The 20,546-nt window shown below is 48.8% G+C and overlaps 1 protein-coding gene across 1 annotated transcript in view; it reads right to left on the bottom strand.

The window, feature by feature from the left end:
- LOC147679550 (uncharacterized) overlaps positions 1 to 20,546 on the bottom strand; it is a 430,526-nt gene that overhangs the window by 188,166 nt on the left and 221,814 nt on the right. The window contains exon 6 of the mRNA XM_086942459.1: positions 20,246 to 20,420. Within this exon, the coding sequence (XP_086798585.1) occupies positions 20,246 to 20,420 (175 nt within the window). The remainder of the gene's footprint in view (positions 1 to 20,245; positions 20,421 to 20,546) is intronic.

Genomic DNA, 20,546 nt, shown 5'->3' with positions numbered 1-20,546 from the left:
TCGCATTTAATTTTGCTCATCCCATTGAGGCAGGTGGGCCACCGGAGACATAAGCCTGGGCATGCCAGTCTGTGCCCACTCCCGCAATGCTGCATGTGTCCATAGTCTCACGGAATCAGGTGACAGCCCTGGGAAGTCAGCTCGCCTTTAGGTGAGTCTGGCAGCATATAACCACTGACTTGTTCCTTGGAGACCATGCCTATTCTAATTTAATGTAAAGTACTGCCCAGACCAGGATATGACGAAGAGTGGGTAGGGGAAAAAGCACTAGACAGAATTGATATATTTTAGATCATGTATATTTACAATTCATAACAGACAGAATTACGTGATTTATGGTCAATTGCGGAAGCTGGAATAAAAAAAAAAATCCTCGCAGCACAAAATAAATCCCTAGGCCACCCTATATCTGCTACTGGGAGGAGATGTGGCACTAGGGTCAGACCTGCTAATTGTCTAACTAGGGGATGTGATTTTCGACAAATCACTCAATCTTCCAGTGCCAAAAAAATGTGAACTTACGTAATGTAACTGGTACTTATGTACAGCACTCGAATTCCTGCAGGCTGAGTTTGGCTATATAAAACAGCAACAACAAAAAAAATAGAATGGTTTTCTGAGGTGAGCGCGTTTTGATCGTAAAGCCCAACGAGTCGTGGCAAACGAAAAAACAAAATTAACTCTAAACTGTCTAACTGCACAATGAACAAGTTACTTACCTTCGGTAACGCTTTTTCTGGTAGATACTATATCTGCCTGTGGATTCCTCACCTTGTGAATATCCCCCTTGCGTCAGCAACATTCGGAAATTCTTTTCGTAGCCTCGCGCCGTCGTGGATAGGACGTCACAGAGACACGGCTCCGCTCGAGACTCCGCTGACGTCACCGACGCCTATAATAGGCCCACGCCAGCGTGATGACATCAGTTCCGCCCTTTTTTCCGTGCCATCGAGGCACACGGACGGACTAATGACAGTAGCAATATACACAGTATACACAATAAACAATTGCCAAGGAGAAAAACTCACATAGTGTGGAGCAAAAGCAAGAAAGCAAATAAAGCAACTCCTTAACAATCCAATATAACAACAATATAATACAAAAACACTGGTAAAGAAGAGTGGACAACGGGGAGGCGGGTGGGTCAGTGATTAATCCACAGGCAGATATAGTATCGACCAGAAAAAGCGTTACCGAAGGTAAGTAACTTGTTCTTCTGATAGATACATCTGCTGTGTGGATTCCTCACCTTGTGAATATAGTCCCACAGCAGTCCCCACTCCCGGAGGAGGGTGTCCACTCTTCTAAACCAGGAAATCCTGAAGGACCGAGCGCACAAAGTGGCCGTCTCTCCTGACTTTGGTATCTAAGCAGTAATGCTTCGCGAAAGTGTGGAGGGAAGACCAAGTTGCCGCCCTACAAATGTCCTCCACAGGAACACCTCTAAACAATGCAGAGGTTGACGACTTAGCTCTAGTGGAATGAGCCTTAATACCCTCTGGAGGTTCCTTACCGGCCAAAGAGTAGCAGCTCTTTATACACAGAACGATCCATCTTGATAAAGTCCTTTTATGGACCGCTCTTCCCTTCTTGCAGCCAGCAAAGCCAATGAAGAGTTGATCATCCAAGCGACAGTCTTTAGTTCTGTCCAAATAAAAAGACACCGCCCTCTTAGGGTCCAGACGGTGTAACGTCTCCTCCTCCTTGGAAGGGTGTGGGGGAGGATAAAAGGTAGGGAGGGTAATGGATTGACCAAGGTGGAAAGGAGTCACCACCTTAGGAAGAAAAGCAGCCCTGGTCCTTAGAACCATCCAATCAGCATGTATGGTCAGGAACGGGGGCTTGGAACTTAGAGCTTGAAGCTCACTCACCCTCCTTGCCGAGGTTATTGCAACGAGGAAAACTGCCTTAAAGGTTAAAAGCCTCATAGGACATTTAGGAAGAGGCTCAAAGGGAGAGCCCATCAGAAAAGTCAAGACAAGATTCAAGTCCCACTGAGGTACAATAAAAGGAGTAGGAGGGAACTTGTTTACAAGACCCTTCAAAAACCTTAAAACTACAGGAGACTTAAAAAGAGAGGGCTGGTCAGGCAAACAAATAAAAGCCGACAGAGCCGAAAGATAGCCCTTAACCGTGGCAACTGCAAGCCATTGCTGTGCCAAAGAAAGAGCAAACCGGAGCACATCAGACAAACGGGCTCTCAAAGGGTCAATTTCATTCTCACCACACCAAGTGACAAATTTAGACCATCTACATGAATAGATAGTCTTAGTGGAGTCACGCCTGGCAGACAAGATGACATCCACCACGTCAGGCGTGAGAGAATAGGAAATCAGGTTGCCCCGTAAAATCTCCAGACATGAAGGTGCAATGTCTGGAGGTGGGGGTGTAGAACCTGCCCCTCCATCTGAGAGAGGAGGTCTGCCCTGAGAGGGAGACGGAGCGGCGGGTGAGAGGAGAGGTGGAGTAGATCTGTATACCACACCCTTCTTGGCCAATCCGGGGCGACCAATATAACTTGGGCCCAGTCTTGGCGAATCTTCCTCAGAACCCGAGGAATCAAGGGTATGGGAGGAAACGCGTAAAGGAGTTGATCTCCCCAACTCAACTGAAACGCGTCCCCCAAGGCTCCTTGCATCGGATACTGGAGACTGCAGAAAGACGGGCAGTGAGCATTCTCGCGAGTGGCAAACAGGTCCACCCGAGGAGTCCCCCACGTCCGAAAGACGTGACGAACGACCTCTGGGTGAAGCCTCCACTTGTGGTCGGCAGAGAACTGCCGACTGAGACTGTCTGCACGCACGTTCAGAACTCCGGCCAGATGATTTGCCATCAGACAAATCTGGTGGTCCTGAGCCCAGGACCAGAGACGCAGAGCCTCTCTGCAGAGACACTGCGACCCCACTCCTCCCTGCTTGTTGATGTACCACATCGCGGTCGTGTTGCCCGTCAGGACTTGGATCAACTGACCGCGAAGGGAAGGGAGGAAGGCCTTGAGCGCCAAACGTATCGCCCGCAACTCTAGAAGGTTGATGTGAAGCAACCTTTCCTCTGGAGACCAAAGACCCTTGACCTCCAGATCCCCCAGATGAGCACCCCACCCTAGAGTGGATGCATCCGCTATAACCGTGGCCACCGATGGAGGTAGATGGAAAAGCTTTCCTTGCGACAGATTGCCTTCCACGCTCCACCAAGACAGATCCGCTGCAGTTTCTCTGGAGATCTTCACCGACTCCCCAAGATCCCCGTTGTGCTGATACCACTGCCTGCGGAGACACCAATGGAGTGCCCTCATGTGCCAGCGTGCATGGTTGACCAACAGAATGCAAGAAGCCATCAGACCGAGCAGGTGAAGGACCTTCAGGACTGGAACGACCGCTCCATTGTAAAATAAAGGAATCATTTCCTGAATGTCGCGAATCCTTTGTGGAGGAGGGAATGCACGACAAACAGTAGTGTCCAGTACGGCACCTATGAACAGGTTGCGTTGGGAGGGCACCAGGTAAGACTTGGGTACATTTATCGAAAAACCTAACCTGAACAACAACTGAGTTGTCTCTTGCAGATGATGGAGCACCTTCTCTGACGACTCCGCTTTGATCAGCCAGTCGTCCAAATAAGGGAACACAGGTATCCCTGACCTCCTGAGATGAGCTGCCACCACCGCCATCACCTTGGTGAAGACTCGAGGCGCAGTAGTAAGACCAAACGGAAGGACCGCAAACTGGTAGTGCTGCGACCCAACCGTGAAACGGAGATACTTTCTGTGCGACTTCAGGATTGGAATGTGGAAATACGCATCCTGCAAGTCGAGCGACACCATCCAGTCTCCTTCCATCAACGCTTGAAGAACCTGAACAAGGGTGAGCATCTTGAATTTCTCCTGCTTCAGATAGAGATTCAAGATCCTGAGATCCAGGATTGGACGAAGCCTGCCATCCTTTTTGGGGATCAGGAAATACCGGGAGTAGCATCCCTGACCCCTTTCCTGCTCTGGGACCACCTCTATCGCACCCTTTCGTAACAGAGTTAGAACCTCCTCCTGCAGAAGAGACAGATGTTCCTCGGTGCAAAAACCTTGACAAGGAGGGTAAACAGGGGGAAATTCCCGAAAGGGAAGGGCATACCCATTTTCTACAAGATTGAGAACCCAAAGATCTGTCGTAACCGATTCCCAATCCTGTAGAAAATGGGTAAGCCGACCCCCAACAGGACCCACATGATCCTGAATAGCGGATCTAGGGCTGCTTTTCTGCAGCAGGGGGGTTGGAAGAGGTGGAGGAAGAGGAGGGCTGACGTCCACGAGGACGCGCTCTTTGCTTTCCCCTGTACGATCTGTACACTAAATTTTGCTGCTGCTGCTGTTGCTGCTGCTGCTGCTGTTAGCCTTGCCGGAAATTCCGAAAGGAGCGACCAAAGCCCCCGAACCTCCTGTTGGAAGAAGTGCCTCTGATCTGGAGACCCAAAGACTTAGCTGTTGCTCTGCAATCCTTGAACCTCTCAAGAGCCGCATCCGCCTTCTTCCCAAAGAGACCTGATCCATCAAAAGGAAGATCAAGCAAAGTCACCTGAGCATCAGCCGAAAAGTCCGATGACTTCAACCAGGCTGACCTCATAGTGGCGACAGCAGTGCCCATAATACGAGCCACAGAGTCGGCAGTGTCCAGACCACTTTGAATAACCTGACGGGCTGCCGCCTGAGTATCAGAAATCACTTCCTCAAAATCCTTCTGGTTGGCATCAGGAATTTTTGGAGCCAGGATACGCAAAGAGTCCATCAGGGCATGCACATACCTTCCCATTAGACAAGTGGCATTAGTTGACTTCAACGCCATACTCGCCGATGAAAAGGTCTTTTTTGCAACCTGGTCCTGTTTCTTTGCTTCCTTTTCACAAGGAACCTGAGGAAAGGCACTAAGACTCTTTTTAGAACAGGCAGCCTGAATGACCAGGCTCTCCGGCGAAGGATGAGAAGACAGAAAAGCCGGGTCCTCAGGAGCAGCCCTGTACCTCCTCGCAACACTTTTAGAAACCGCAGGAGCCGACAAAGGTTTCTTCCACACCTCCATAATAGGATCTGTCAGGGCATCATTGAATGGAAGTAAGGGCTCAACCACAGATTTCGGTGAATGCAAGCCCTCAGTGAGGATATTAGACTTGAACTCCACTGTAGGCAGAGTCAATTGGAGAAGTTCAACTGCCTTCCTCATAACTAGATGGTAAGGTTGGATATCCTTAGAAGGAGCACCCGAGCCCGAGGGCAACTCCCACTCTGGAGAGAAATCAAGAGTTCCTGAATCCGCCAACTCCTCAAAACAACTCTCCTCCAATTCACCTTCTTCAACTTCGGATTGTGAATCTATGTACCTCTGCTCTTCCAAAAGGCGTTGAGCTTCCCTTCGGGATCTCTCCTTTACACGCCTCGCAGCCGGATCCACCTGCGGCTCCGACGGATTCGGGGCCGACGCCGGTATCGAATCCGACGGCACAGAAGAATGCGCTCGAGGACGATCTGTAGCAGGCAACGCTGGAATCGGCGTCGATGACTTCGGCGGAGCCGGAAATTGCCAATGCGGCGTCGGAGCCGGCATGTAAGGCATGAATGGAGCAGGAGGATAGGAGTGAGGAACACCCATGCTGTAAGCTAAAGGACCCATAGGACCCGAAGGTGCACCAGAGGGGTACCACGCCCTTGAGAAGACACCATACATAGCGTTAAGAAACGCTGAAGGGTCCTGGCCTGGAGCAGGAAAGGGCGGCTGAAAACCATCAGGTCGGTCCTGAGGAGGGATCGGAATCGGCTCTTCAACAGGCGCAGAATCCACAACCTCCCAAGCCTCTTCCTCTTCACGGGCCGGGGACGGCACCGGAGACGGATTCGGAGCCGGAGAGGGTACCGGAGCCGGAGCGGGAGAGCGCCCATGCGACTCGGAAGGTGAGGCCTCACCTTCAGGCTCAGAGACTTCGAGAGTAACCACCTTCGAACGTACCTTCTTTGGTGACCTCGACCTCGAGCCAGACTCCTTACCAGACCGACGTCGGGACTCATGTCTCCTCTTCTTGTGCTTCTTCTTCGACTTCGAAACATGATCCGACGCCGACTTCGAAGACTACCTCTCTCGAGAACCAGATCTCGACCTCGCCCTCGACTTCGACCTCGCCCTTCGAGAATGAGACCTCGACGACTTCTCCTTTCCAGCTTTCACCTTAGCAACCAGAAGTTTGGCTTCTCTCTCCCTCAGGGCCTTCGGATTCATCTTCCGACATGAAGAACAATCCTCCACATCATGGTCGGAACTTAAACACCAGATGCAGTCTTCATGGGGGTCGGTAATGGACATCATTTTACCGCACTCCCTGCAGGGCTTGAAGCCGGTCTTCTTGGATGACATCGTCGAAGAGACAGGATACAGAGAAGCAGATATATGCAACAAAATGGCAACAATGTACCAGTAGGCTACAGAGATTCCCGATAACCGTTAGCGTCGACGACGCGGAAAAAAGGGAACTGATGTCATCACGCCGGCGTGGGCCTATTATAGGCGTCGGTGACGTCAGCGAAGTCGCGAGCGGAGCCGTGTCTCTGTGACGTCCTATCCACGTCGGCGCGAGGCTACGAAAAGAATTTCTGAATGTTGCTGACGCAAGGGGGATATTCACAAGGTGAGGAATCCACACGGCAGATGTATCAGAAATTCCTAGATTTCTTGTGCTCGTGCACCACTAAATAAATACATCTTGCATTTTTACTGGGCACAGTTAACAAAGGGCATCCTGGCGCTAAGTTTTTCTAAAGAGGGAAAAATATGCCCATCTGGCCGCCACAGAGGCTGTGCGTCGCTCACGTGTCAAAATGCGCCCGATAGCGTTTAAGACGGTAAGGAGCTCATGGAACAAGAAATCTGGCTACAAGTATACACTATAATTTCCAAAAAGCAATGACACAGAGGAAATTCGAGTACAGCTCTTACTCTCTCACTTGGCTGGACCTAGCTAAAGTGACTGGTTGATCGCTGTCCAGAGTGGCTGCTGCTTACATGCCTAACAAATAGGGAAACGCTATTTGTAATCGAAACCTAACGGACAAGATACTTACCTTTAATAACGCCTTATCTGGTAGAGACATGATGTAGCTGCAGAATCCTTACCTTTGAACTTCCAGGCGTCAGACTGTATCCGGAAGAGTTTTGATACCAGTACCCCTGCTTGCCATTAGGTGGCGTCAGTCGACTCCGTGTGATGGTTCGTCATCGTGATGTCCGCGTAGTCTATACAGGAGCCACCCTGGTGCGATACTTTTCACGACTTTCCACGCCAGCAACGCAGAGCCATGAAGTGACTGACCATGATGTGTAAAAAAACAACTAGTGCCCTGAAGGGGAACCAGCCCTGGCACTAAACCGATCTGCAGTGCGAGGAGGATAGGCGGATCGGTAAGGAATCTGCAGCTAGATTATGTCTCTACCAGATAAGGTGTTACTGAAGGTAAGTAACTTGTCCATCTGACAGACATCTAGCTGCAGATTCCATTCCTTTGAACAGATACCCAAACAATACCATCCTCAGAGGAGGGACTACGGAAAGGCTTTAGAAGACTGAGAAGTCCTGCAAGACCGAGCAGTCAAGGAGGTCCCTCCCTGTGGACCCAAGAATCCCGGCAGTAGTGTCTGGCAAACGTGTGCATTGATGCCCATGTGGCCACTTGGCAGATGTCAGTAACCGGGACACCACCCTGAAGAGTGGTGGTTGCCTTTGCCATGGTGGAATGAGCCCTAAGGCCTTCAGGAGGCTGTTTCGTCGCAAAGGATAACATTTTAAAGCAGAGGATTACCCATCACAAAATGGTCATCTTCTGAACTGCTCTCCCCTTATTTGCTCCAATGTACCCTACTAAGAGTTGGTTGTCCACCCAGAACTCTTTTGTGCAATCAAGGTAGATTGATGATGCTCTTTTTGGGTCCAGACGGTGGAAGGATGCGGAGGCACATTGAAAGTAGGCAGAGTGACAAATTGAGCCAGATAGAAAGGGGTCACAACAGTAGGCAAAAAATATGCCTTGTGAGGAGCACTACTTTCTCCGGAAAGACAGTAAGGTAAGGAGACTGAGATAACAGTGCCTGCATTTCTCGCACCCTTCTGGCAGAAGTTATTGTAACTAAAAAGGCTATTTTGATAGTGAGCAACCGGAGGAGGCAATTGTGCAGAGGTTCAAACAGCGCACGCATCACAAAGGTAAGGACCAAATTAAGGTCCCATTGTGGCATAATAAAAAGGGAAGGGAGAAACAGACGAGTAAGCCCCTTCAAAAATCTGTAAAAGAGGAGACTTCAGTGATGGCTAATCTGGCAGCCGAAGGAAAGCCGACAGGGCCGAAAGGTAGCCCTTTAGAGTGCCCAGAACACAGCCCTGCTGGGCCAAGGACAGAATGAAAAGAAAAATATCTAATAGAGAGGCAGACAAAGGGTCAACAAAACGTTCTGTACAGCATTTACAACATTTTTGCCATCACCAGGCATACAGCGACTTTGTGGAATGACGGCTGCCTGCCAGAATAACCTCAGACTTCAGCAGGAAGGTCAAAAGCTGCCAACTATGCCGCTCAATCTCCACGCAAGGAGGTGGAGAGTGGACAGGTTTGAGTGGAGGACACTCCCCTGCTGCAGCGACAGAAGATCCTCCCGAAGGGACAGCCTGACCGGAGGAACAATGCTCATTTGCAGAAGCTCAGGATATCAGACTCTCTATGCCCAGTCCGAGGCCACAAGGATGACGGGCCCTGTCTCTCCTGATCTTCTGAGGCACTCCAGGAAAGACTGGTATGGTCAGAAAGGCGTACAGGAGGCCTGTTCTCCATTCATGACGAAGAGTGTTGTGGAGCAAGAGCCGCCTTGGTAGCTACAAAATGCAAAGCTGCTGACACTGCACATTCTCTTTGGAGGTGAATATATCTGACCAAGGCTCTCACCACTCCTGAAAAAGACCTTGCACAACCTTAATATGGAGACACCACTTGTGATCTGAAAGGCACCGAAGGCTGACTTTGGACACTCTGTTCAGAGAGCCGGCCAGTTCTTGAACCACCAGGGAAATGCCCTGTTGTTCCAGCATAGTCCAGAGATGCAAGGCATCTTGACAGAGGGTTCCTGGCCCCACTCCGCCCTGCATGTTGCAGTACCACATGGTCGTAGTGTTGTCTGTGAACACCTGTACTAGCCTTCCTTTGAGGTATGGTAAAAAGGCTTTCATGCCAACCAGACTGCCTGAATCTCCAACAGGTGGATATGGAGCCTGGCTTTAGCCAGAGACCAGAGTTCTCTGATCTCAACCTCTCCCAGATGGCCTCATCATCCCAGAAGGGACGCATCCATCACTCTACGAAATCTGGGTGGGGAAGGAAGAGGGGTCTGCCTCTGACCCAATCGTGGTTTGTTAGCCACCACTGCTGGTCGTTCACTATTCCCTCCAATATCTGAACTAGGTTGGTGATATTTCCACAATGCTGTGCCCAATGGAACTTCTGGTCCCACTGCATAACCCGCATGTGCCATCTAGCATTGCTCACTAGCAAGATGCAGGAGGCCATGAGGCCCAACAGCAAAACAACAGTTGATGGGCAGAATACAGAACAATGTCATACATTCACCCCAGTACAGAGATCTGGGCCTAAATCCATCGTTTTTTTGCACTTCACACCACCCAAGTTCAGACATGGCCATATGCAAATCAGCCTTGTCCCTGTGCCTCATGGGAACAGTCCAGCCCGAACTGCCAAGCCATGTCTTTCCTGGACCGGAATCAAGCATCCTATGACCAGTTTCTGGCTATCAGCTGTCTTCAGCCAGGATAGCTTGACTCCAGTGGTGTGGCGAGCATATGGCCATGTCTGAACTGGGGTGGCTGAGTGAGCTAAAGAATGGTGATGGATTAAACCCAGATCAGTTGACTGGGGGTGAGTGTTTGATTTGCTCAAACGCTCCGTCCATCATTCCCTTTTGTATCGCCATGAGGCCCAACAGCCTCAGAGTCAATCACCAAAATCCATTATAGAGACTGAAACATCTGCATGATTGCCCGAGTATCCTGGACTCTCTACTGTGGAGGATAAGCCCGAAACTGCACCGTGTCCAGAACTGTTCAGTTGAAAGGGAACATCTGAGAGGAAGTCAGGTGTGACTACGGCACGTTGATAGTCAACCCCAGCGAATGCCGGAGTTTGCTGTATTCTGGAGGTGGGAGACAACTGCTTGGGTCGAGCCCGCCTTCAACAACCAGTTGTCGAGAAAGGAAAAGATTTGGACCCCCGATCTGTTCAGATGGGCTGCGACCACCGCCATCACCTTGGTAAACACCTCAGGGGCACTGGTGAAGACGAACAGGAGCACGGTAAACAAAGTGCTCGTGGCCCACCGTACACCACAGATAGTGACGATGGGCTGGCCGAACGGGAATGTGAAAATAGGCGTCCTGCAATTCCAACGCTACCATCCAGTCTCCCGGGTTTAGGGCAGAGAGGACCTGAGCAAGGGTGAACATCTTGAACTTTTCCTTTTGAGGAAGTATTTGAGGGCTCCGAGGTTTAGGATAGGACGAATGCCTTCACCCTTCCTTAGAACCAGAAAATAGCGGGAATAGCAACCACAGCCTATTTCTGACCCGGAAACCCTCTCTATAGCTACCTTGGCCAAGACAGTATTGACTTCCTCGTAGAGTAAGGCAAGGTGATCCTCCGTCAGCGGATCGTAAGTTGGAGGCATGGAGCAAAGGGTAGTCTTGAAGGGGAGAGAGTAGCCCCTTCGGACTATTTGCAGCCCCTACTTGTTCTAGGTGATATCTCACCAATGGTGGAAGTGGAGGCGTATCTATCCACCAACTGGACATCAATGACCTGGAGGGATCGGAGTAGGAAGGTTTTGCAGTGGAGGAGGGGACTGTGGCTTGAGCTGACTTCTGCCCATTTGAGCCACAAGGTTGGGGTGTACCGCGTCCATGGCAGCGCAGAGGTTGTTGGACTTGTAGGTCCTCTGGCTGGAAAAGGGATGGCATGGTTGGAAGCCCTGAAAGGGGCGAGAATTAGAGACAGGCCGGGATGAGGAAGATAGGCCCAGGGACTTGGACGTAGCCCGCGAGTACTTGAAGTGCTCAAGCGCTGCATCTACCTTGTCTCCGAAGAGACAGAGGCCATCAAAAGGCATGTCCATGAGATTAGTTTGGACATCCCCTGAAAAGCCAGACATCCTCAGCCAGGCATGGCACCTAATGTCCACCATCGGGAGCGCTTTGCCTAAAGAGTCTGTTTCGTCTAAGGCTCTTTGTATGGCAAACTTCGCTGTATCTCACTCGTCTGTAATAGCTTTGGAGAGTAGAGCCCAGTCCTCCTCCGTGCCTCTGGCCAGCACGTGCACAACTGTATCCCTTAGCTAATGAGAATAACGGCCCAAGAGGCTGCACATGGTGCTTACTGACCAAAATGCTAGGCTGGTGGAAGAAATAAAAATCTTACCGTAGCTCTCCAGCCCTTCGGATTCCCTGTCCAGGGGCGCAGAAGGAAACGTGCCATGGGAAGCGGAGGCTTGGACCACCAAGCTCTGTGGGGTGGGATGGGTACATAGGAAAGCTAGGTCCCCAGTGCAGGACGGCAGCCGGCAATGGTTCTATTTGCAGGAGCCCCTGTGCTGGGCTTGGACCTGGTGCCAATTAGAACATCTGTAAAGGCCGCTCAGAAAGGCAGCAAGGGTTCAGAGGAGGAAACACCAGACTGCAGGACCACCGTCACGACATTAATCTTGACTGCCACCATAGGAAGCTACAGGTCCAAGACCTCTGCAGCGCTATGCCGCACCATCGTAGCCAAGTTAGGAGAGGACAGCATTCCAGAATCTGGAGAAGGATCTAGACCACTGGCATCCCCCAGGTCCTCATGCCAGTCCAGGTCTTGATTGGGTTGCAGGATTTCTATGGGATCCTGCTGCCCTCTCCCAATCCTCAACCTCCATGCCTCATACTTCAGAAGAGGGCAGGTTGAACGGCATGGAGCCGTTTTGTCCAGAACGCCGAAGGAAAAGGCAAGGCCAATGGGTGTTGGCGAAGCTGAGCCCGGACATCGGATGCCACGCCGGAGAAGGTCGCAGAGGTACGACCGGCGCCGTTCTAGATCCAGGTACGGATACAAGAGGAGGCCGTGGCACCCACAGGATCTACTTCAGCTGACCCTACGGGGTCTCTCCCGGCTCCAGAAAAGGAGGGAAATGTGGAGCTGACCGAGGCACCCACTCTGCAGAGCGAGGCCTCAAACGCCGAGGCTCCTCCGTCTCATCGCGCGACGGACAGGGTGAAGTCGAAACACGCTTCAACTTCTTGTGCTTCTTACCTGACTGCAATGACTTTGAGGAAGAATAATTAGATGCCCTGGAGCGGTATTTGGATCTTCCTCTTGAGTGGGATTGACGAGGCAAACTCCTTGGCTGGACACTGTGCCGCGATCAGCTTTAGGGACCTCACCCTCCCTTCGGTGCCAAGGTCTAGCGGTTGAAGCACAACTGTGTTGTGGTCGCTTTCCAGGCACCAGACACACACCAAATGTGGGTCCTTGACAGACATGGCGTGGTGACAGGCGCCGCATGGCTTGAACCCAGAGGTCTTTTTAATAGACATCACTACACACCAAAAGTAGTAAAAAATTAATTCTGCCAAAAAGTGACATGGGGTAGCTCTCTTCAACAGATCTGCGTTGGCAGAGAAATAAAACAACTGACGTTGGTGAGCCTATATAAACTATGCACATGTCATGACATACTGACGCCTGTAGTTCCCTTACTCGTCTCGCTGAAGTTAGAGCAATGAGAAGCTCCACCTTCCATGATAGGAATTTAAGATCCGCCCTGTGAATAGGCTCAAAGGCCTGCTTCATCAATTGTGACAGTACTATGTTTAGACGCTAAAGTGGTGGTGAAGGCTTTATTGGAGGAACAACTCTGAACAATCCCTTCATAAATTGCTTGATGATCCTTGCCGACCATAAGGATGGACCAGAGGCAGACCTTCTGTAGCTGGATACTGCGGCTAAATGCACCTTTATGGATGCTTGAGCCAATCCAGACTTGGATAAATACAAGATTTATGGGATAATTTCATGAGGAGCCGCAGTCAGATGAGGAATCTTGTTTCCTTGACACCAGAGACAAAAATCTCTTATTTCATCCTGTAGGTTTTGTTAGTACTATCCGCCCTAGCTTTTGAGAGGATGTTTTTACATTATTCTGAGATATTTAGATGTTGAAACTCACATTGCTCAGGAGAAAGGCTGCTAAGCACAAGGATTTCGGGTTCGGATGGAGTACTTGTCCCTGGGACAATATTCAGAAGTGATGGTGTTGGTCGGAGGCTAATCGGATGGACTTCCTACAGCAGCAGAAGCTCCGTGAACCAGTGCTGTGTGGGCCACGATGGGGCTATCAGGATCAGCCTGCACAGTTCTTTCTTGATCTTCACAAGCACTCGCGGCAGGAGGGGAATCGGAGGAAAATCGTAGGCAAAGACGCCGGACCATGCCATTGAAAACGAATTCCCCCAAGACCCCCTCTGGGGAAGCCAGCTTGCGAAGAAACGGCATTTCTTGTTCTCCCCTGTTGCGAAGAGGTCTACTGTTGGTTCCCCCATCTTCGAAAAATGTGGTTTAGGACCCTCTGGTCTAACTCCCACTCGAGGCAGGATGACTTGAGCCTGCTGAGAGTATCCGCCTTGATGTTTTGATCCCCTGGGAGATGTTCTGCTGTCATGGATATCCCTTGCTTTAGCGCCCATTCCCATATTTCCTGGGCTTCTTGAGAGAGGGATAGAGAGATCTTGTTCCTCCCTGCTTGTTTAAGTAGTGCATCGCAGTTGTGTTGTCCGTTCTTATCAACACTGACAACCCTCTTATCCTTGGTAGGAAAGCTAGTAATGCAAAGCGGACTGCCCTTAGTTCTAGCAGGTTTATGTGTAATTGCTGCTCGTGTAACTTCCAACGCCCGCTGACTTGAAGGTCTTGAATAAACGCTCCCCATCCTTCTAGGGACATATCTGTAGTCACTATCAATGGGGCTGGTGTTGTAAAGAATAAAAGACCCTGTGAGACATTCTGCTCCTGTGTCCACCAAGTTTCTGCCTGAACCATGTCCGGTGTTACCTGGACTATATCCTTGAAGGATCCTTCCGCTTGACGCCATTGTAGATCCAGTTGCTCTTGCAATGGGCACATTCTTAAACTGCAGTGAGGCACACGGGGAATGCAGGATGACCTTGTTCCCAGTAATAATTTGTACTTGCGTACTGATAGACACGTTCTTTTTATAAAGTCTTGGAAGAGAGACATAATTTCCAGCTGTCTGTCTTTGGAGGGAAACACCTTGTTTCTCTCTGTATCTAGTATTGCTCCCAAAAAGATGATATGTTTTGTTGGTCAAAGGGATGATGTTTCTTCGTGTAGAGTCAGACCTAGCTTGGCAAACAAGTCTAGGCAAGCCTTTGTTGACGCTCTGGATAGTGCTGCTGATGGTGCCTTGACTAACCAGTAGTCGAAGTAAGGAAATACATGGTGTTTTTGTTTCCTTAAAACAGCCGCCACTGGAGCCAGGCATTTTGTGAACACTCTTGGAGCTGATTTCAGGCCGAATGGCAGTACCTTGAATTAGTAATGTTCTCTGGCTACCATGAACCGAAGGTACTGCCTGTGTGAAGGATGGATGAGACGTGAAAGTAAGCATCCTGAAGTAGGTCTAAAGTGGTCATATGATCCCCTGGGTTCAATAGTATAAGGATATCCTGAAGAGAAACCATTATGAAAGACTGCTTTTTGAGATAGGTGTTTAGGGATCTCAGATCCAGAACGGGACGCCATTGGAGGATGTTTTTCTTGACTAGAAAAAATCCCCTTCCTCTTTGGGAGTTCGGCACCGGTTCTATTGCTCCCTTTCGGAGCATTGTCCAAATCTCCTTCTGGGTTTGATGCAAATGATTGACCGTCTGATGCATCGGTGGCAAAAAAGGAGGTGTCTGTAGAAATTCTAGAGTGTGGCTAAATTGAATAATGTTGAGGGCCCATTGGTCCGTAGTTATATCTTGCCAATTTCGAAAATAATAAGCAATCTTTCCACCAAGGGGAGCATGCGATCTCCGTAGAGTCGATGTAGCCGGAACCTGAAGGTTGTCATTGTTGTCGGGTGTTGTCTTTCCCCTAACAACCTCCTTTGCCTTTTGGAGTTGATTTCTCAAAACCTCCTGATTGTCGCTGTTGAAACTGCAGACGGTAGGGCTGAGATGAGGTGGAGTAAGAGGAATATCTCCCCTGCTGATATCCTCCTCAGTAAGACGTCTGGCCCCTACCTTTAGAGCCTCGAAAAGGAACCTTTCTGTATTGTAGAGTTCCTAATGCCTTAGCAGTATCAGTATCTTTTTTGATACTTTCTAGTGTGTCATCTACATGCTTGCCAAACAAATCTTCACCGTTAAAAGGAAGGTCCAAGATCCTATTCTGGACCTCCAGTCTAAACGCCGTCGCTCTTAACCACCCTTGTCTGCGCAGTACCGCTGCTCCTCCCAGAGACCTGAAAGCTGTAGTTGCTATATCCATAGTGCAATCTAGGACTTCTGCCAAATTCCTTTCCCCCTCTTGTAGAATTTTCCTGGCTACTTGCCTCTCCGCTCCCGGCACACGGTCAATATATGGCGAAAGGTCACACCACCTTTGCCTGTCGTACCTTCCCAGAATAGTCAGGGCATTTGCAACCTTTACTAGTAGAGCCGACAGAGGAAAATCGCTTTCCCGCGTTGTCTAGCCTCCTACCTTCTCTGTATGGGGGCGCTGTAATAGGAGCGAACGGATTTCTTGACTTTTTTTGCACCGCTTGTGTAATAACCGAGTCTGGTTTGGGATAACCCAAAAGACAAGCTGGAGCGTTAGCAGGCGCTTTATATATTTTTTCTATCCTGGTGAGCACCGGACTCACTGTAGATGGTGTTTCCATGACCTCTAGGCCTTCCTCCCAAATAGGACTTACAATCGGCAAGGACCGAACAGACCTACGATAGGGTTCCTTGAAGTCATATAAGAAACTTTGAGCTTTATCCTCCACCATGATGAGTGCAAATCTTTTAGTGGCCCTCTCCATCAGGTTATGACATCTCCCAATGTCCTCTGGTGGAGAATCCACAGGTTTTGGTGTAGGAGACGAAGGTGACGGAATTAGATAATCGTCCCACTCTTTGCTAGGGTCCGTAACCTCCCTTTCTTCATGGTCATCTTCTGTGGTATCTGGATCTTGCTGAGATCTTTGTGGTGGAGATTTAGGAAGAGGTCTGGCAAGATCTCACGACTACGTACTGGTGTACCTGCTACAGAGCGTGGTCGAGGCGTAACCTCTGGAATTTTCTTAGAGGTCTGAGGTACATGATATCTTCTCCTATAATCCTCTAACACGAATTGTAGATCTTTCAATAACGAAGATGGCACACTTGTCATCCCCTCGTGATGTTCCTGGTGGTATTGTTGCTGTTGTTGGGAACGATCCTGCAATCCTTCATACTCATCCTGTGAGTCCTCCTCTTGGTATTTCACCCGTAACTGAGATGGGCTACTAGCATATTCAAAAGGACCACCATCATATTGGTCCTCCGAATCCTCTTCTTCCAAAAGGTAAGGAACTAATGGAGATACCTTACCTGGAGATGTAATTTCCGGTGTGATTGTTCTTTTCCAGGCCAAAAAACGCTTTTCTGGTGTTTTTTCCCTCGTCGACGAGATAGTCGTCGTCATCATCATCGTCGTCGACGCTATCGTCAACGTTGTAGTCGTCGGTCCTGTGGGCGTTGCCATCGTCGACGGGATCGTAGCCATGGTCGTAGTCAACGCCGCCGAAGGGCTCGTCTTCGACTCTGTCGTCGACGGTGGAATTGTCGACGATGATAAAGCTTTTGAAACAGTCTTTACCTCCGGTTTCATCGATGACGATGCCATTTTCATTGATGATGATGTAATTTTCCTTGTTGACGCTCCCGTCGACGATTTCGATTTTTTCTCTTTCTCCTCAGAAGGTGTGGAGGATTGCTTTTTGATAGTAATCTTGACCCTGGGAGGAGATTTTGAAGGCTCTGAGGTAGTTTTCTTCACATGTTTCACCTCTGAAGCATGACTCTTCTTCTCCTTAGTTTTTCCTGAAGGAGATTTTGAGGGACTGCGCCCTGAAGACCCTGAAATGGTCTTTGTAGGGGCCTTCTCTGGTCTCTCACCCAAGGTATGAGCTTGAGGAGATCTGTTCCTTTTTTGAGACCTCCTAGACTAAGATGACTCCTCCTCACGATCACTTGAGAGGATCTCCTTCCTGGCTTTTACCTTCTGAAACCAAAACAATAGTCTTTCCTCCCGATCCCTCAAGGTTTCATTGGAGAAGGTACGACATACCTTACAATCTTTCGCCTGATGGTCTGTATAAAGGCAGTAAATGCAATCTTTATGAGGGTCATCTGTATAGAGCCTTTTCTTAGAGCAGGTGGCACAAGCTCTAAAAAGTCATTTTTTCTATTTGTCAGCCATGGCAGTAGAAGAAGGAACTTCAAATAAACCAATCTGGAAAATGAGACAACCTCAAATCCCAGTCAAAGTGAGTAGAACTGAAGAGTTTGAGCAGAGCTCCCTAGCACAACGTGCGTTAGAAAATCTGAGGAGCAAGAGGTTCTCTCAGGAGGGTTCTAGAGGGTGAGGAGCTCTGATTGGTTCAGGGAAAAGTTTGGTCCTTTTCACATAACAAGGGTTATGGGTTGCAAAAGGGAAATGGGCCTAGGCCTCTTTCAGTTTGCTATACTGCTAAGCATTGCTTTTTTATGTACCCGAGACTCCTGTCTCGACGACGGGGATAGATTCAGGCATGTGAATCTATGAAAGCTCCAATACTGGAGTAAAGCCAATATTGAATTCCTGCAAATGCTTCAAGTTTGATCCAGTTGGATAACGGAGGAGTATAGGTTGTCAACGTTCGCCCCACTTTGGGGCCTTGAAATAGAGTAAAGTGCTATCCATATAGGCAGCGCCCACCTCCTAACAGCACACTTCTGTGTAATCAAGGGAACGCCCTTTCAATGCACTCACGAGGGGCGCTCAATGAAACAAAAGGGAGGAAGGGGTTAAGGATGGTTGCATGGCGGGAGGGTAACTCAGTGAGACTAAACCCCCTCCCAAAAATACAGTTTTATTTAGGATAGAGGATGTTGCATAACATTCAGAGCGGTCTTTGAAATGCCAGGGAACAGGTTTTGAGTCTCAGCACAGTCTCTCCCTGTGCCTTCCAAAAATAAAATGCTGAGACCTACTGATCTGAAAAATTCAAGTATAGCAATGGCATAAACCAAAATATGCTGTTATTTTTTGGTGCCTTTGTGTGATTTCAAAGGGGACCGTGACAGGAAAAAAAGCAACTTGTCACAATCCTTAAGGCACATCAGGTAGATATCCTTTAAATAAAGAGGAGAGTGAACATCTGTAAAAAACAAAGTGTGGCATCTATGAAGCAGGCACTGCTCTGAGTCAGGAAAACCCCTGCACTCTGCAACAAAACAAAGAGTGCGCAAACACAAAAGGAACAAGCCAGTGTACCAAGGAAACAAAACACAAACCCTCAAAACGAGCAAAGACAGGCCAACAAAAAAAAGTGCTCTCGAATTGTCCTAAATAACCTTAAGAGTAAGAGCACATGTAACAGGGGAAGTCCTCATGGGATGATACAAAAGTTCAAAAAGAGGTGTTAATAAGCGTATTCACCAAACAAAAGCCAGCATTCATAAGGACATCAAGAAGAACTATGAAAAAGATGGGCGGTGGTTTAAGCCCATACTTTAGATACAGCATGTCGCGCTGCCTAGGTGAGACCTGAAACGGAGCTATATTTTAGGCGCCCCACTTGCCATTAGTGCCTGACCGAATACTTGATTTAAGATTATACGGGCAGTTTGCCTTGGGAAGCGCGGCCTGGTTAATGTGGGGGGACGACAAAATTAGTGTTGTTCAAGTTGGGTCCAATAAGTGTCTCCACATCCTCAATCAATCTCTCTAAACGTGCAGGTGTGCAGGTGTTGGGTTTGCTTGGGCTTTTTGGATGTTTGCAGATGACCTGCGGAAGATCTGAAGCCTCGAGTTTGCATATTTTGCAAGAACCTATTAGGTAGTTTGAGATTACAGAAAAAGTTCACAATGATGTTGCAATCTACTTCAAACCGCATGGAAAAAGAGCATTAGCCGCTAGAGGAAACACACATAAAATACATAAAGCTTTAAAATCTAATAAAAAAATATAAAACAAATGTAAAGGAACTTAAAAAAAATATGTGGATGTTTTATCAGCACAATTGCAGCAATGGCTAAACAAGAAAAAGAGCAGCCTTCACTCAAAGACCTCCGGCCCATGTTACATCAAAGGTTCCAACAGGCAGGGTGCGGTTAGCGTTAAAAGTACCTTGTCACGCCAAGTCCAGAAAGTGCGGCCAAGAGAGGTACCTAAGTCTAGCCCAGCCTCTAACAGGTGAGGACGGGCCCGCCCTTGGTCTGGGATTTAGTCGGGTATGGACCGGGTGTGTTCTGCACAGTGGGGTTGCAGCGCACTTAAGTGTCACTGATTGGGCACAGGTGAAGCGAGAGGTGCTTCTGGGACAAGTAGTCCCCTGCGGTCACATCGCGACGGCTCTCTGCCCAATGAAAGTGCCCCCAACAATGGTAGCCAAAAAGAACTGATGGAGCGCGCTCAAGGAGCAAGTTGTGGCCAATAATAGCCCAGACAAGGTTCCAGTGCAGCCCTCATCAATATGTATAATATAGCGCGCATAAGTAACACTGATCAGGAATAGGTGAAGCAGCAAGAGGGGCTTCTGGGACATGTAGTCACCTGTGGTCGCATCACGACGGTTCTTGTCCAAATATACTGTCCCCAACAATGGTAGCCAACAGGAACTGATGTAGGGAGCGTCCCAGGAGAAAGCTGTGGCTAACAATAGCCCTGGCAAGGTTCCAGAGCTGGCATACATCCCTACTGGCAGCAGAGAAAGGGGTGAAGAAGTTGTGACAGGACAATATTGTCATACCTTTCGGGCAAACCTAAAATGAAAGGCCCATGATAAGACATCCCAGTGAGATGCAATTCTGAATATATAGTGTTATTCCTAACAATAAACCCCTCAATTCGATTAAACTTATATCATTATGTAAGAGAAAGCTACTTTCAAGTACCTGTAGTGTCTTTGAACATCCAAGCGTTGTCAGTTTCGTCTATGACTGCAAACTGGCTTTCCGAAAGTCGCACCTTGCTTCTCCTTTGGGCCTGAAGAGTTGGTGCTCTTCGGTGGCTCTTCCTGCTGAGTTGAACACGGTTTTTCAGTGCACTGGAATCCAGCACAGAAGGTTGCTAGAGAAAATAGTAATATGTTTTATAGTTTATATAACAACGAAGTAACAACTTAATGTCAGCTTCACTTACAGAGTACTGTTTACACAGGAGATACAAAGCTACAAATGAAACTAGTTCCTTAAC

The sequence above is a fragment of the Lissotriton vulgaris genome, chromosome 11 (genome assembly GCF_964263255.1).
Source record: "Lissotriton vulgaris chromosome 11, aLisVul1.2, whole genome shotgun sequence".
Classification (NCBI taxonomy): Eukaryota; Metazoa; Chordata; class Amphibia; order Caudata; family Salamandridae; genus Lissotriton; species Lissotriton vulgaris.
Note: the sequence above shows the minus strand (reverse complement) of the source record. Positions and strands in the feature narration are given on the sequence as shown.